We start from the raw sequence: 16,777 nt of genomic DNA on the forward strand, positions 1-16,777 counted from the left end.
AGCTGCTGTGTCTTCGTAAACTGCGCTTTCGCCCTGACTTTCTGTGCCCAATACACCCCACCAAGCAAGGTCGTGGAGACGCTCTGGTGTAGCTCTTCGTGAAACTTTGAGTATTCTTTCTTTTTTTTGTTACTACTTGTCTCGTGCAGTACAATACATTTTAACGAAATAAGTAGTTTCAAGTTTAGAATGTTATTTTAGTATTTCATCATACGTCATAGCCTGCCTTAAAACAACAGATCAGAGTTAACTCAAACTTAACGCTTGTCGTGCTCTTCATAAAAAGTTATGCTGTCAATTACTAAGCATACATAAGGGTAAAGTTTTGGCAAACAATAACATTTTGGGACGTTTATGTATTTAGCGGTTTTTGTAGAGGGCTGCGCATCATCTACATCTCTTCAGAGCATTGTACATTATGGCAGGACAAAAAGATCACATCAGTATTATTTCTGACCAAGAAACGAAATCCATAAAGTAACTCCAGCAGAAGGAAGCGACTGGGGTAGTCTAAGGATAGACGGCAGCTGAGGACGGATGCAGGGGACGGGAGTCTGACACCGGCACGGGCTGCCGAGAGAGATCTGAGACACCGGGGAGGGGCGGCATGAGACAAAGGCAAGAAGTATGGGAGCAGCAACTATGATGTAGCATAAGGTAGGATGAGGCCAAGCTGAGGCGGGTGGGCAGTAGGTAGAGTTGACAGCAATGGTGGGGGAGCATGTGTAGGCTGCCCCCCTACATCCGCGCAGAGAGGGTATCGAATACACGCCACCCTGCAGTTAAAGCAAGGTAGGTAGGAGGAAAGCCAGAAGGAGGAAGCGGTAGAGTCATGTGAGAGAGAGAGAGGCAGCCAGCAGGACGGTAGGAGGGATAGCAGCAGCAGCGCAGGACCGGAGGAGGGTGTGTGCACTGTGCAGAAGAGGCGTGTATCCGCCGCCGGGCAGGAGGCAGGGGGAGGGGAAGCAGAGCAGGAGAAAGGCTCAGGTTTGGTACCCTCTTGCTTTCCGGGAAGCCCAGCTTCCTCCTCCCCCTGCGGGGCGCTGCTGTTGCCCATCTTGGTTTGGGTGACCCATCTCTTCGCGTTTGCCGTAGCACGCCCGAAGCTGAAGGCGAGGGAACCGTCCCTAGCGGAGGCGAAGCGACATCAACCCGCGCACGAGCGCCAGGCTGCCGGGGAAAGTGTGGGACAAGCGGGCTGCAGCGTTTGCATCGCCCCTTCTAGCGCCTGGAATCCAAGCCTGGACTGAGCAGCGCGTTCCCCTTCCGTATATCAGGGGTACCCCCCGGTGCCCCCAACTACCTCGAGCCCTTCCCCGGCGCCCGGGCGCCCCTCCATCCCAGTGCCCGGGCTCTCCTCTCCCGGGCTCTCCTCTCCCGGGCTCTCCCCTCGCCGGACCATGGCGCTCCGGGCCCGCGCCCTCTACGACTTCACGTCGGAGAACCCGGGCGAGATCTCGCTGCGGGAGACGGAGCTGCTGACCCTGTGCAGCGCGCAGGACATCGAGGGCTGGCTGGAGGGGGTCAACAGCCGCGGCGACCGCGGCCTCTTCCCGGCCTCGTACGTGGAGGTGCTGCGGGCGGCCGAGCCCGTCCCGCCGCCGCCCCCGGAGCCGCACTACCCGGCCCGCTACGCCAACCTGCCGGCGGGCGGCTTCTCCCCGGAGCCGCCGCTGCAGCCCTCGTTCCGGGCCCCGCAGGACTCGTCGCTCCCGGGCGCCCTGGCGCTGATGCAGCAGCGGCTCTCGCAGTCCTACCCGCCCGGCCCGCAGCCCGCGGCGCCCGGCTACCAGCCCAGCCAGGGCAGCGACGACGACTGGGACGACGAGTGGGACGACAGCTGCTCCACCGTGACCGACGACGCCGGCACCCCCGGCTACCCGGACTACGAGGGCGGCGGGCCGGCCCGCTACCGCCTGTCCACCCGCTCGGAGCCGTCCTCCCGCTCCGGCCCCCCGCAGGCGGCGGGCAGCGCCAAGGGCTCGGCCACGGTCAGCCGCAACCTCAACCGCTTCTCCACCTTCGTCAAGTCCGGGGGCGAGGCCTTCGTGCTGGGCGAGGCGGCGGGCTTCGTGAAGGACGGGGACAAGCTGTGCGTGGTCCTGGGGGGCCACGGCCCCGAGTGGCAGGAGAACCCCTACCCCTTTTCCTGCTCCATTGACGACCCCACCAAGCAGACCAAGTTCAAGGGCATGAAGAGCTACATCTCCTACAAGCTGGTGCCCACGCACACCGGGCGCCAGGTGCACCGCCGCTACAAGCACTTCGACTGGCTCTACGCCCGCCTGGTCGAGAAGTTCCCGGTGATCTCGGTGCCCCACATCCCCGAGAAGCAGGCCACGGGGCGCTTCGAGGAGGACTTCATCTCCAAGCGCCGGCGTGGGCTCTGCTGGTGGATGGACCACATGACTAGCCACCCGGTGTTGGCCCAGTGCGACGCCTTCCAGCACTTTTTGACCTGCACTGATGAGAAGGCCTGGAAGCAAGGCAAACGCAAGTCGGAGAAGGATGAGATGGTGGGAGCCAACTTCTTCCTAACCATCAGTAACCCACCTGTCGCCCTTGACCTCCCCGATGTTGAGACTAAGATTGATGCCTTTAAGACCTTCACCAAGAGGATGGACGATGGCGTGCTGCAGCTCAACCAGACAGTGGGAGAGTTCGCCCGCAAGCAGGTGACTGGCTTCAAGAAGGAGTACCAGCGGGTAGGCCTCTCCATCAAGGGGCTTAGTCAGGCCTTTGACATGGACAATCAGGACAATTCCGCGGGACTGAACCAGGCCATCTCCTTCACCGGTGAGGCCTACGATGCCATTGGAGAACTTTTCGCCGAACAGCCCCGACAGGACCTCTACCCAATCTTGGATTTATTGGCGCTTTATCAGGGACATCTGGCAAACTTTCCAGACATCATCCATGTCCAGAAAGGTAATGTAGTGTTTTTTTTTTTTAAGCAAATGGGCTTATTAATCTTGTGTTTTATACTGCTTAGAAGTAGCTGGAGATGTTCACTTTTCAACAACCCAAATGTGCATGTCACAAGAATCTAGGATGATGCCCTAACACAACCCATAGGATACGTCTTTCAGCAGATCCAATATACCACTCCGCCATACCTACACTTAGTATTTTGCTTTAAAATTCCGTTAATTCTTTATTAAACATTTTAGTAAGAGGTCAAGCTTGCGTGCAGGTTGCCCATTCCTGCAGGTTTTTAATAACTTGGATAAGAGCGCTACAGGTTGGACTGTGTCCCACCTTTAGCTCTTCAGAACACCCCATAATTATTAAAATGATCTGAGGTGTTGACCCCCAAAGAGTGTACCGGTGTGTCAAGACCAGCCTTGAACCAGCGCAGTACAACCACCTTTGATGCTATCCACTGGAACTCCTTGTACCACCACAAGAAGGGCTAAGCCGTGTGGTTTTAGGTGGATTCACATGTATTGTTTAGGAAAGTGGCGTTTAAATATGTACGAGTAATGCGGTTTTTGTCAGGGTTAGTGCATGTTGCACAAGAAAGCTGCACTGTGAGAGATTCCTAAGAAACCCAGTTAATGCATTCTACTCTAACTTAGACCCCGTTCCTAGTTCTTGTTACTTAAGTTAATTATATATATGTATATTTATATAGACATGCATCAAAAGTAACTATCCTAGCTCTCTTACTATTATTCAGTAGCTCGAGCACTGATAAGCCAATCACTTGTCCCTCCTGCCACAAGTCTGACTCCAGCCTTGCTCTGCCACCCCCTAGCCGCTGTCTTTGACTCTGGCCTTGCACTCTTCCCCTCCTCCCCCCACACGCCTCCAAGCATACCAGCCCTGCTCTGGCTTCCCTCTGCCTCTGATTCTGGCCTTGCTGTGCCTCCCGAGATGCCAGTCTTGCTCTGTCTCCCATCTGCCTCCTGTGATTCAGGCCTTGGTCTGTAACCCGTGATGCCAGCCTTGCTCTCTTCTCTCTGCCCCTTAGGATGCCAGCCTTACTCCACTCCCTCCTGCTATGCCTCTTGCTGCTGTGGTACCAGCCTTGATCTCTTCCCCCTCGACTGCTGTGGCGCTGTGCCGCCTGGGATGCTGACTTTGCTCTGCTTGTCTCCTCACCTGTGGCGCCAGACTTGCTCTGCTCGCACAGTCTAGTGGCCTCTCACAGCAGGCAGGGCTCGTCTCTTTCCAAGGCAGACCAGCAGGTCTTCCAGCGCGAATTATAACCCCGGGTTTGGCCCAGAATATGTGGAGACGAACAATCGGGCAGACTCCTTTCCCAGAGCATAGCTTGGTCAGTAAGACTTTGAGCTTCAGATTTCCTTACAATCAAGCTGGGCTATGTTGCTAAAACACATTTATTTTCTGAGAATCCGTGGGTGGTGGGTTAAGGGGACAGTGTAAACGGGGAGGACGGTGAATTGTTAGGGGCACTTAAACCACATTTAAAAAAAAGTAATCAACATTATTAAGGACTTCAGAACAGAGGCGAGAGAGACTGTGTGTGTGTTTTGTCGGTGTGGGCATCTGATATCACAGGTGAAATCCGGCAAACACGTCATCATACCTGACTGAAAGGAATTGTACTCGGCTATTTACTACAGTTATTTTTTTAGGGGGTGTAGCAGCCCTCTGAAGCTACGCTCCTGTGCATTCCTGGAATGCAGTTATCAGTTGTATTGGTGCACAGGACCTTCCTTGGTCAAGAGGAATTCTTTAACAGCGTGCTGGCCAGGTTGGCCAGAATTTATTTTCAGAGCTGGCCAATTGGCACTGTTCCAGATCTTGGATGCTACTCCGAATAACATTGCATCACTACTGCATGGTCAGCTTATGCCTGAGCTACGGACAGCAGGATCCTTTTTATAGGCTGGGTCCATCTTGCTCAGGTACAGGTATTGATCAATCCATGCAGCAGGCCACATCCATTCAGGCTGTAGATTCAGCAGGATGAAGGAGCAGGGCTGTGAGCTTTCAGTAGCAGCACTTCAGCGATCTTCAGTAAGGGCGTTAAGATCCTTCTCTCATTATTACCTTGACTCCTACCACACTACAAAGTTACTGAATGGAAAATGCTGGGTTGTCTTGCACAAAACTATTCACCATTCCAAGTTGCCACACACAAGTCAAAATCGGTTGCCGTATGCACTTTGTCGAATGTACACACAGGTGTTGCGCTCATCCTGCAATATGTACAAGGCATAAATTTATCCAGGAATATCTTACTTGTATGAAACTGAAAATTCTGATTTATGGAGATTGGTGGAATATTTTACATGGGGGAGCAGGTAGATACCCTCTCATAAAGGACACACAAAAAATAGTCCCCCTTCACAGGAGATCATGCTCTGTGCAGAGGAACATACACTTAAAGAAATTGTTTGTGAAAGGCTCACCTAAGTTGAGCCAACTCAAAGGTAGCAACTCCATCTCAGCAACAGAGTCTCCTTCTTATGATGGTTTGGGTATGTCATGCTGTGTGGACACTTGATCATCGCCAAGTGTTTTTTAAAATCAAATATATTGAGTTTTGTAAGCAATACAATAACATAAATCTTATTAGAGGCATTTGACAGCATTTCACATGAACACCATACACATTTTAAGTGTAGATGCAATAATGTTGATAACTTACATTGACTGTACAACTCCCTGGTATATATCTGGAATACACAAAATTGTAGTTAGTATGCCCCCTTGCTTAGTCCCCAGAAGTTACATGACAGTGAAAGGCATGCATCATTCTTCTTCATCATCTGTTTCTCCCAGCTCCCACAGATTTCAGAATGTTGTTGGGGGTATCCCCTGGCTTCATAGACAGGGAGCTTGAATACTCTACATGGGTCCATACTGCGGCCGCAGCAGGTCACGATAGGGGCATTGTTTTCCTCTAATTGTGTGCTGTATACCCTTTCCCCATTTTTTAACCCCAGTCTCAACAGTGTTTTCTTCTCATCTTTTAAGATGTTTAGTTGGGTGAGATTTGAGTTGAGCTCTATTGGTTTCTTCAGTACCTTCTACAACAGTGGTTCCCAACCTTTTGACTTCTGTGGACCCCTACTTTATCATTACTGGAAGCCGGGGACCCCAAGGAATCATTATTGAAATCCGGGACACCCCCAACCCCGCTATTGAGTCATTACTAGAAGCTGTGGACCTAATCCGTTAATATTATTTACTTTTCAAAGCAGTCTCAGACCACAGGTTGGGAACCACTGCTCTACAATGTCACATAGTCTCTCCCTAAAAGAGTCCGAGGATCATGCAACCCTAGACCGTATGATGCAAGTCTCCTGATTCCTTCTAACATTATAGGCACTTCAGTCCAGGACCACGTCTGAAGTGCCACAGTTGTTTTTTTATTTTTTTTTGGGGGGGGGGGAGGGGGGGTCAGGTATACCCCATGGAGGTATTTAACATTGTAATTGGATGAGACCGAATCTATTTGAGATTGCAGCCTTACGAGGGTGCACATGACCATTCCTCATCTTCCATTGGGTCAACATCTCTCTCTCAAGCCTCTATAAGTCAAGTGAAGGTATCAGGGTACTTAATCACCAGGGTCCTTTTAGATGCGAATAATCTTCCCATGACAGGAAGCCGAGACATTGTCAGCTTAGCCTTCTGAGGGCTGAAGTTGGGTATTTAGTCTGCATCTTTTAAGTAGGGTGTAAGGGTATGCCTCAGTTAGAGGTAGCAGTAGAATTGTGTGTTTATCAGTCTATATTTTACTCTGAGATCTGAAAAGTACTTTAGTGTTCCCATTTTCACAATGACTCCCAGAGCCTATACCCCATGATGGCCCCAATCCTGAATCGGATAGAACAGCGCCCATCCATAAGGGATTCTGTCCGGTTACTTTTCCAGACCAGCCCATCCGTCTGTTTGTAGCAGCCCCCCGACCCCTCCCCCCCCCCCCCCCCCCCACTCCCCCCGGGGCCATGACCACTCTTGCGCATCAGTCTGTAGCACAAAACCCCCCAGCCACCCGGGGCTATCCGCACTCTTGGCTGGGGTGTTCTCCGCGGAAGCTTCTGCCTTTATAGATACAAGATGCTTGTGACGTGTCAGAGCAATGTTGTAGTTGATTTCGCGTTGGCTGAGATGCGGAGTGGACTGGTCTTCTTAACATCGCTTTACTAAGTCGTGTTAAAGCTCTCAGGAGACCGCTTTATGTGCTCCCAGGCCTCCGAAAACACGATGCACGGAATTACCGATCATTTTGTGCACGGTCTTCGTTAAATGTAAAAATCTCATTGTACCTTATTAGCACTTAACCCTGCTTGGTGATTGCAGATTTTGCAGTCCTGAGTTCTGCATCCTGAAAGTCTGCTCGGATTTTTGTGCCCCGGACACTGTATGCTCACTCCACAGAGCCTTCGTGATATTTCATAACAAAGGCGTCAAGTGAACATTCTGTTCGACTCTAATGTGAAACGGCTGCTTCAGTGCAGAGCTTTAAACACGTGAGTTCAGATCTGGGGTTAATTAAACCGAGCTTGTGACTTGCCTCTCTTGCTAAAAGTTTCGTTTATTTTCCCTCGTCAGCAAATGCTTGGTTTCGTTCTTTAGCTGTCATTGAAAAGAGACACCGTTTCACTCGGTGCCGGTCTCTTTTACCGTAGTCAGCACGTCGCACCGAGTGGACACTGCCCGGCTATACAGTGGAGGGCGCGAGGGGAGGTGAGGAATGAAATCGGCTATTTAACCACTTCGCTGCCAGGCCTTTTCCCCCTCCTGTGCCAGGCCTTTTTTTGCCTATTTGGGGCAGTTCGCGCTTAGGCCCTCATAACTTTTTGTCCACATAAGCTAACCAAGCCAAATTTGCGTCCTTTTTTTCCAACATCCTAGGGATTCTAAAGGTACCCAGACTTTGTGGGTTCCCCTGAAGGAGGCCAAGAAATTGGCCAAAATACAGTGAAAATTTCGTTTTTTTCAAAAAAATTGGAAAAAGGGGCTGCAGAAGAAGGCTTGTGGTTTTTCCCCTGAAAATGGCATCAACAAAGGGTTTGTGGTGCTAAACTCAGCAGCTTTCAGGAACAGGCAGACTTGAATCCGAAAACCCAATTTTTCAACACAATTTTGGCATTTTACTGGGGCATACCCCATTTGTGCAATTTTTTGTGCTTTCAGCCTCCTTCCAGTCAGTGACCGGAATGGTCATGAAACCAATGCTGGATCCCAGAAACCTAAACATTTCTGAAAAGTAGACAAAATTCTGAATTCAGCAAGGGGTCATTTGTGTAGATCCTACAAGGGTTTCCTACAGAAAATAACAGCTGAAAAAGAAAAATATTGAAATTGAGGTGAAAAAAACATCAATTTTTCTCTACTTTTTACTCTGTAACTTTTCCCTGCAATGTCAGATTATCGAAAGCAATATACCGTTACGTCTGCTGGACTCCTCTGGTTGCGGGGATATATAGGGTTTGTAGGTTCATCAAGAACCCGAGGAACCCAGAGCCAATAAATGAGCTGCACCCTGCAGTGCGTTTTCATTCTATACCGGGTATACAGTAATTCATTTGCTGAAATATAAGGAGTAAAAAATAGCTATCAAGAAAACCTTTGCATTTCCAAAAAGGGCACAAGATAAGGTGTTGAGGAGCAGTGGTTATTTGCACATCTCTGAATTCCGGGGTGACCATAGTAGCACGTGAATTACATGGAATTTCTCAAATAGATGTCTTTTTTACACACACCCCTATATTTGGAAGGAATAAATGTAGAGAAAGACAAGGGGCAATATAACTTGTTTTGCTATTCTATGTTCCCCCAAGTCTCCCGATAAAAATGATACCTCACTTGTTTGGGTAGGCCTAGCGCCCGCGACAGGATATGCCCCAAAACACAACGTGGACACATCACAGAAAACAGAGCTGTTTTTAGCAAAGTGACTACCTGTAGATTTTGGCCTCTAGCTCAGCCGCCACCTAGGGAAACCTACCAAACCTGTGCATTTCTGAAAACTAGAGACCTAGGGGAATCCAAGGAGGGGTGACTTGTGTGGCTCGGACCAGGTTCTGTTACCCAGAATCCTTTGCAAACCTCAAAATTTGGCTAAAAAAACACATGTTCCTCACATTTCTGTGGCAGAAAGTTCTGGAATCTGAGAGGAGCGACAAATTTCCTTCCACCCAGCATTCCCCCACGTCTCCCGATAAAAATGATACCTCACTTGTGTGGGTAGGCCTAGCGCCCGCGACAGGATATGCCCCAAAACACAACCTGGACACATCACAGAAAACAGAGCTGTTTTTAGCAAAGTGACTACCTGTAGATTTTGGCGTCTAGCTCAGCCGCCACCTAGGGAAACCTACCAAACCTGTGCATTTCTGAAAACTAGAGACCTAGGGGAATCCAAGGAGGGGTGACTTGTGTGGCTCGGACCAGGTTCGGTTACCCAGAATCCTTTGCAAACCTCAAAATTTGGCTAAAAAAACACATGTTCCTCACATTTCTGTGGCAGAAAGTTCTGGAATCTGAGAGGAGCCACAAATTTCCTTCCACCTAGCGTTCCCCCACGTCTCCCAATAAAAATGATACCTCACTTGTGTGGGTAGGCCTAGCGCCCGCGACAGGATATGCCCCAAAACACAACGTGGACATATCACAGAAAACAGAGCTGTTTTTAGCAAAGTGACTACCTGTAGATTTTGGCCTCTAGCTCAGCCGCCACCTAGGGAAACCTACCAAACCTATGCATTTCTGAAAACTAGAGACCTAGGGGAATCCAAGGAGGGGTGACTTGTGTGGCTCGGACCAGGTTCTGTTACCCAGAATCCTTTGCAAACCTCAAAATTTGGCTAAAAAAACACATGTCCCTCACATTTCTGTGGCAGAAAGTTCTGGAATCTGAGAGGAGCTACAAATTTCCTTCCACCCAGCGTTCCCCCAAGTCTCCCGATAAAAATGATACCTCACTTGCGTGGGTAGGCCTAGCGCCGGCGACAGGAAACACCCCAAAGCGCAACGTGGACACATCCTAAATTTTGGAAAAAAACAGAGGTGTTTTTTGCGAAGTGCCTACCTGTAGATTTTGGCCTCTAGCTCAGCCGGCACCTAGGGAAACCTACCAAACCTGTGCATTTCTGAAGACTAGAGACCTAGGGGAATCCAAGGAGGGGTGACTTGCGGGGCTCGGACCAGGTTCTGTTACCCAGAATCCTTTGCAAACCTCAAAATTTGGCTAAAAAAACACATGTTCCTCACATTTCTGTGGCAGAAAGTTCTGGAATCTGAGAGGAGCTACAAATTTCCTTCCACCCAGCGTTCCCCCAAGTCTCCCGATAAAAATGATACCTCACTTGCGTGGGTAGGCCTAGCGCCGGCGACAGGAAACACCCCAAAGCGCAACGTGGACACATCCTAAATTTTGGAAAAAAACAGAGGTGTTTTTTGCGAAGTGCCTACCTGTAGATTTTGGCCTCTAGCTCAGCCGGCACCTAGGGAAACCTACCAAACCTGTGCATTTCTGAAAACTAGAGACCTAGGGGAATCCAAGGAGGGGTGACTTGCGGGGCTCGGACCAGGTTCTGTTACCCAGAATCCTTTGCAAACCTCAAAATTTGGCTAAAAAAACACATGTTCCTCACATTTCTGTGGCAGAAAGTTCTGGAATCTGATAGGAGCCACAAATTTCCTTCCACCCAGCGTTCCCCCAAGTCTCCCGATAAAAATTATACCTCACTTGTGTGGGTGGCCCAGGTGTCTGCAACATAATAAGGCTTAAAACCTGAAGGGATAGAAGGGATAGCACAGCAAGTTTATAAGGGCATATTCTTTTATACATCTTTAGACGGACTCTGCTTTGGGGACCCACATAAGTGAGGTGTCATTTTACTTGGGAGACTGAGGGGAAAACTGGGGAGTAGGAATTTTGTGCTGGAGCGGTGATCCTACTAAGAAAAATCAGGAAAATATGCTTTTTTTATGCAAATTGTGAGGTTTACAGAGGAGTCTGGGTAAGAAAATGTTGGGGGAGCCACACAAGCCACACCTCCCTAGACTCCTTGGGGTGCCTAGTTTTAAAAAGTTTCTGGGTTTTGTAGGTTTCCCTACATGACGGCCGCACCCAGGACCAAAAACATAGGTGGGCCCTCCCCCCCCAAACACAGGTATTTTTGGAATATATCACTTTGATGTGTGCACATACGTCCGTGATGTGCCAAACACTAAAATTGTGAAAAGAAACACACTTAGGTTATGTGAAGAAGACCCCTCACCCACCAACCAAGTTGGTGGCATGCTTCATCATCGGGGTCCCACCTGAGGCACCTAGCGTGTCTCAAGTGTGCTGCGACGCCTGATTACAGCGGAGCAGGTTTTGTCATTTGTACCACACATACTGGTTGGATTTGGCACGAGGGTGAGTGATGGTTCAGTAGATCAAATTTTATTAAGAAGAGATTTCACAAAAGTGAAATGCACTGGTAATAACTGAAAGGCCAAAAAACTGAACCAATGACTCACAGCTCGTGAGCTGTAAAGCCACGACAAGGCACCAACCGCTTTACAGTCGATTCACACACCTTTCATACATGACATGCACTAGACCATTCACGCCGCCAGCCAAGGGCCCATCACATTACAAGACTCGCATCCAAAGACAGCGCCAGTCAAGGGCCCATCACTTTCATACGCCCACATGCCTGATACAGCAATCACACCAGCTGATGAGTGTGTGGACTGGCGTTTGGCCGGCACTGCCAGCCAAGCGCCACACCACCAGCCAAGCGCCACCCCACACACACCGCCAGCCCAGCGCCACCCCACACACACCGCCAGCCCAGCGCCACCCCACCCACGCCGCCAGCCAAGCGCCACCCCACCCACGCCGCCAGCCAAGCGCCACTCTACACATGCCATCCCCTTTTTTTTGTTTTTAAACAACAAAGAAACCACTAATCATAAATTAATACAAAACTACAAACACAAAAGCTCTAACTGAATACATGACTAATGCCAACCGTGAAACCGAACATATATAAATATAAAACACCAGTTTACGGTCACGGAATTTCCCAATAATTCTTCTGTGTGTGGTAGCTCCTGAAACAGCCACCCACACACAGCCCAGGCTTTGAAGGACAATCAGGGCAGTACATCCTAGTCTCCTTCCTGATACCTCTTCGAGCACAGACTCTACATCTCTTAGCAGGAAAGTTTTTTTTGGCCGTGGGAGGAATGTGCTCAGCAAAGTGACGATCTTTCAATCTAGCCACATCCTCCACCACTGCTTCTCTAGGAACTCTTGCCTGTTCCAGCACAACAAGGCTAGCTATGATAGACTCCTGAAATTTCACAAATGTCATCCTTGACTCTGGAGAACTATCCTTAAACACAACAAAAGCATTAAAAGTTGCCAAGTGGAACAAGTGAAGCGCTAATTTCTTATACCACACATAAGACTTACGAGCAGCAGTGTAAGGTTCTAACCTCTGATTTACTCTATCAACACCACCCATGTGCTTATTATAGTCTAAGATGCACACAGGTTTGCGCACTTCGGCAACCTGACCCCAAACAGCCACAGGTGAAGTACTCTCATCATGGATGGTGCTTAGCATGTATACATCCCTCTTGTCTACAAATTTCAGAGCTAGCAGCTCATCATTCCGCAAGGCACTGCACTGTCCCTTCTCAAGTTTTTTACAGACAAGCTCTTTTGGATAGCCTTTCCGATTAGAGCAGATTGTGCCACAAGCAACAGTGTCCACTCTGAACAACTCCTTGAACAACCGAACTCCAGTGTAGAAGTTATCTACATATAAATGGTGACCTTTGTTAAACAGTCGTCTACCAAGTTCCCACACAATTTTCTCACTAACTCCAAAAGTGGGAGGACAACCAGGGGGGTCAATATTGGAATCCCTACCAGTGTAGACCCGGAAATTATAAACATATCCTGTACTACTTTCTGACAGCATATACAATTTAATTCCATACCGTGCCCTCTTGCTAGGAATGTACTGCCTAAAAACCAAACGACCCTTGAACAGGACCAAAGACTCATCTACAGATATTTCTTTCCCTGGAACATAGATCTCTGAAAAACGATCTACCAAATGATCAAGGACAGGTCTAATCTTAAAAAGACGGTCAGAACCAGGATGATCTCGTGGCAAGGCTAAAGCATTATCTACAAAATGCAACATCCGAAGAAGAAGCTCATACCGGTTACGACTCATGATGGCAGGAAATATAGCAGTTGCCATCAAGGGACTAGTAGACCAATATGAAGACAGCGACGGCTTCCTTATCAGCCCCATCAAAAAAGTTAAACCCAAGAACTTTTTCAACTCTTCCAGATTTGTGGGAATCCACCGGCTAGCTCTAGAGTGTGGCCTAAGTCTGGCAGCGTTGTCCCTCAAAAACTGCTCTGCATACAAATTAGTCTGCTCAACAATCTCTTCCAAAAATATATCGTCCATAAACAACTCAAAAAAGTTGACGGGCAAAAAGTTTTCCGTATTAACTCGACACCCTGGAAAACCAGTAAACGCAGGCAACTGTGGCTGCTCCATGTTTGGTGCAACCCATGCGTCAGGTCTTCCAATGGGAAGCCTTTCAGCCGCTGGCTCCTGCACCATTGGCACATCACTGTCCTCCTCTAAAACAGGCCCTTCATCAGCACTGAGAGTGGCTTCATCATCAGATGATTCATCTCTGACAGAAAATTCACTTCCAGAATCCTGCACTTCCTCCTCTGCCTCAGATGCAGAGTCAGTCTCATATTCATGGTCAGAAGATGACTCAAAAAGCACACTAACAACCTGCTGAGCGGTCATCCTACGGCTGGCCATGATCCTTCCTACTAAAATTAACTGGACAAATACACCACCAACAACCAGCACTGTGTAAGATAAGTAACAAAGTATAGGTTTATCACTAAGAATTATAAACTCAAAAACTATACTGCTCACTTGCCTGAAAAAGCTTGACTCACCAGCAACTACTCTGCACAGCCACAGCAATCACCAACGATATCCCACTAAAAAGAGACAAAAAAAAGCAAATTAGACATAAGACAACACAATAATCATTGTGCATAACTCTAAGGACAATTTCACACACAATCCTGCATTCAGTACACCACCTACAAACATGTCATTCATGCATTGCAACAATACTCACTTGGAGTCAATTTATTTACTTACCTAAAACATGCAACTACGCAAACCGCAGGACAACTACTGCCAAAACTGCAACAAGCCACAGCAAAGTCAGCAAAAGCTTTGAACTAAAACAAAAAGGAGAAAAACTGTTATTATCATAAAAGCAAATACTTCGCCAGTTGACAAACACTCCGCCACTAACCATTTTTTCATTTTCCCCCGTGTCTAGTCTTCTCTGCTTGGGGGAAGATGGGCCTAAAAAAAAATAGGCCAATCTACCCCCAAGGGGAGGGGGCAGAAATCGCCCAGATTACATTGCACCCTTTGGGGGGGGGCGACCCTTGCCCAAGGGGCCACACCCCCACACAAAGCACACACACACACATAGTATCCCTGGCGCTATGGGGATTCTGCCCCCCTTGGGGACAGAAAGGCCTAAAAAATAGGCATATCTGCCCCCTAGGGGGGCAGAACTGCCCAAAAATACATGTGGGCCCCTGGGGGCGACCCTTGCCCAAGGGGCCGCCCCCCAACACAAAAAATAAAAACCAACAATAAAATCCCTGGTGTCTAGTGGCTTTCTGCCCCCCTTGGGGGCAGATCGGCGTAAAAATAGGGCCAATCTGCCCCCAAGGGGGGCAGAAACGACGATAAATACATTGCGCCCCCGGGGGAGCGACCCTTGCCCAAGGGGCCACCCCCCAACACAAAGCACACATACAAACATATCTTTCTGGCGCTATTGGGATTCTGCCCCCCTTGGGGGCAGAAAGGCCTAAAAAAAATAGGCCTCTCTGCCCCCAAGGGGGGCAGAACTGCCCAAAAATACATGTGGGCCCATGGGGGCGACCCTTGCCCAAGGGGCCACCCCCCAACACAAAAAATAAAAATCAACCATAAAATCCCTGGTGTCTAGTGGCTTTCTGCCCCCCTTGGGGGCAGATCGGCCTAAAAATAGGGCCAATCTGCCCCCAAGGGGGGCAGAAACGACAATAAATACATTGCGCCCCTGGGGGGAGCGACCCTTGCCCAAGGGGCCACCCCCCAACACAAAGCACACATACATACATACTATTTCTGGCGCTATTGGGATTCTGCCCCCCTTGGGGGCAGAAAGGCCTAAAAAAAAATAGGCCTCTCTGCCCCCAAGGGGGGCAGAACTGCCCAAAAATACATGAGGCCCCCTGGGGGCGACCCTTGCCCAAGGGGCCGCCCCCCAACACAAAAAATACACATCAACAATAAAATCCCTGGTGTCTAGTGGCTTTCTGCCCCCCTTGGGGGCAGATCGGCCTAAAAATAGGGCCAATCTGCCCCCAGGGGGGGCAGAAACGACGTAAAATACATTTGCCCCCAAAGGGGAGCGACCCTTGCCCAAGGGGCCGCCCCCCAACACAAAAAATACAAATCAACAATAAAATCCCTGGTGTCTAGTGGCTTTCTGCCCCCCTTGGGGGCAGATCGGCCTAAAAATAGGGCCAATCTGCCCCCAGGGGGGGCAGAAACGACGTAAAATACATGTGCCCCCAAAGGGGAGCGACCCTTGCCCAAGGGGCCGCCCCCCAACACAAAAAATACAAAGCAACAATAAAATCCCTGGTGTCTAGTGGCTTTCTGCCCCCCTTGGGGGCAGATCGGCCTAAAAATAGGGCCAATCTGCCCCCAGGGGGGGCAGAAACGACGTAAAATACATGTGCCCCCAAAGGGGAGCGACCCTTGCCCAAGGGGTCGCTCCCCTACACTAATAAGCACACACACATACTGAAATCCCTGGTGTCTAGTGGGCATTCCTGCTGCCCGATCGCATCGCGATCGGGCAGCAGGAATGCTCAAAGAGACATCGAGGGAAAGGAAAACCCTTTCCTTTCCCTCGATGCCTCTCTGAGAGCACCCCCACCCCACACGAAGGTGAAAAACTCACCTTCTCCCTTAGACGCGCTGGAAGCAAATGGCTTCCAGCGCGTCTTTCCCCCTTTCCCTGAAATCAGCGCGCGATCGCGCGCTGACGTCATGGGGGGGGGGGGCGTGAAAGGGGAAGGGATTCCGATTTCAGCCCTGGCCTGGGGGTGTTGGGGGGCGGCCCTCGGGGGAAGCGCTAGCGCTTCCCCCGACTGCCAGTCCCAGGACGTAATGGTTACGTCCATGGCGCCACACGGGCGCTGCCATGGACGTAACCATTACGTCCGTGGCGGGGAAGGGGTTAAAAGGGTGTGTTTTGTTTTTTTCCCCCAGGAAGACCAGTATTAACCACCAAGTTCTCCTTTCGGTGTAGTGTTTTTTTTTTTTTTTTTGCACAGCAGTACCAGAGAAGTGCACCGTTCTTGGATGTGTGACATTTCGGAAATCCTTTGGTACGATATAGAAGAACTGAGTGTTTTGTATTATCCCCAAATCGGATTCTCCCCTAAATCTTGTTCATCACTAGTTGTACCCCACTCACAAAGATATGTTAGCTTCTACGCGAACTCCCTGTAGCAGTGGTTCTTAACCCTTTGACTTCTGCAGGCCACACTTCATCATTAATGGAACCCTCGGACCCCCACTGAATCATTACTGGAATCCAGGGGGACCCCCCTTCCCACCGAGTCATTACTGGAACCTGGGGATTCTGACCTAAGAATGTTCCATGATTTGAACCACAAGCTAGTACATCAAAAATACAGAAACAAGCAATC

The 16,777-nt window shown here is 49.5% G+C and overlaps 1 protein-coding gene across 1 annotated transcript in view; it reads left to right on the plus strand.

Moving 5' to 3' along the window:
• The first annotated feature begins 596 nt into the window (after positions 1–596).
• SNX18 (sorting nexin 18) overlaps positions 597–16,777 on the plus strand; it is a 78,776-nt gene continuing 62,595 nt past the window's right edge. The window contains exon 1 of the mRNA XM_069221937.1: positions 597–2,928. Within this exon, the coding sequence (XP_069078038.1) occupies positions 1,401–2,928 (1,528 nt within the window). The 5' untranslated portion in view covers positions 597–1,400. The remainder of the gene's footprint in view (positions 2,929–16,777) is intronic.

This window comes from Pleurodeles waltl, chromosome 1_1 (genome assembly GCF_031143425.1).
Source record: "Pleurodeles waltl isolate 20211129_DDA chromosome 1_1, aPleWal1.hap1.20221129, whole genome shotgun sequence".
Classification (NCBI taxonomy): domain Eukaryota; kingdom Metazoa; phylum Chordata; class Amphibia; order Caudata; family Salamandridae; genus Pleurodeles; species Pleurodeles waltl.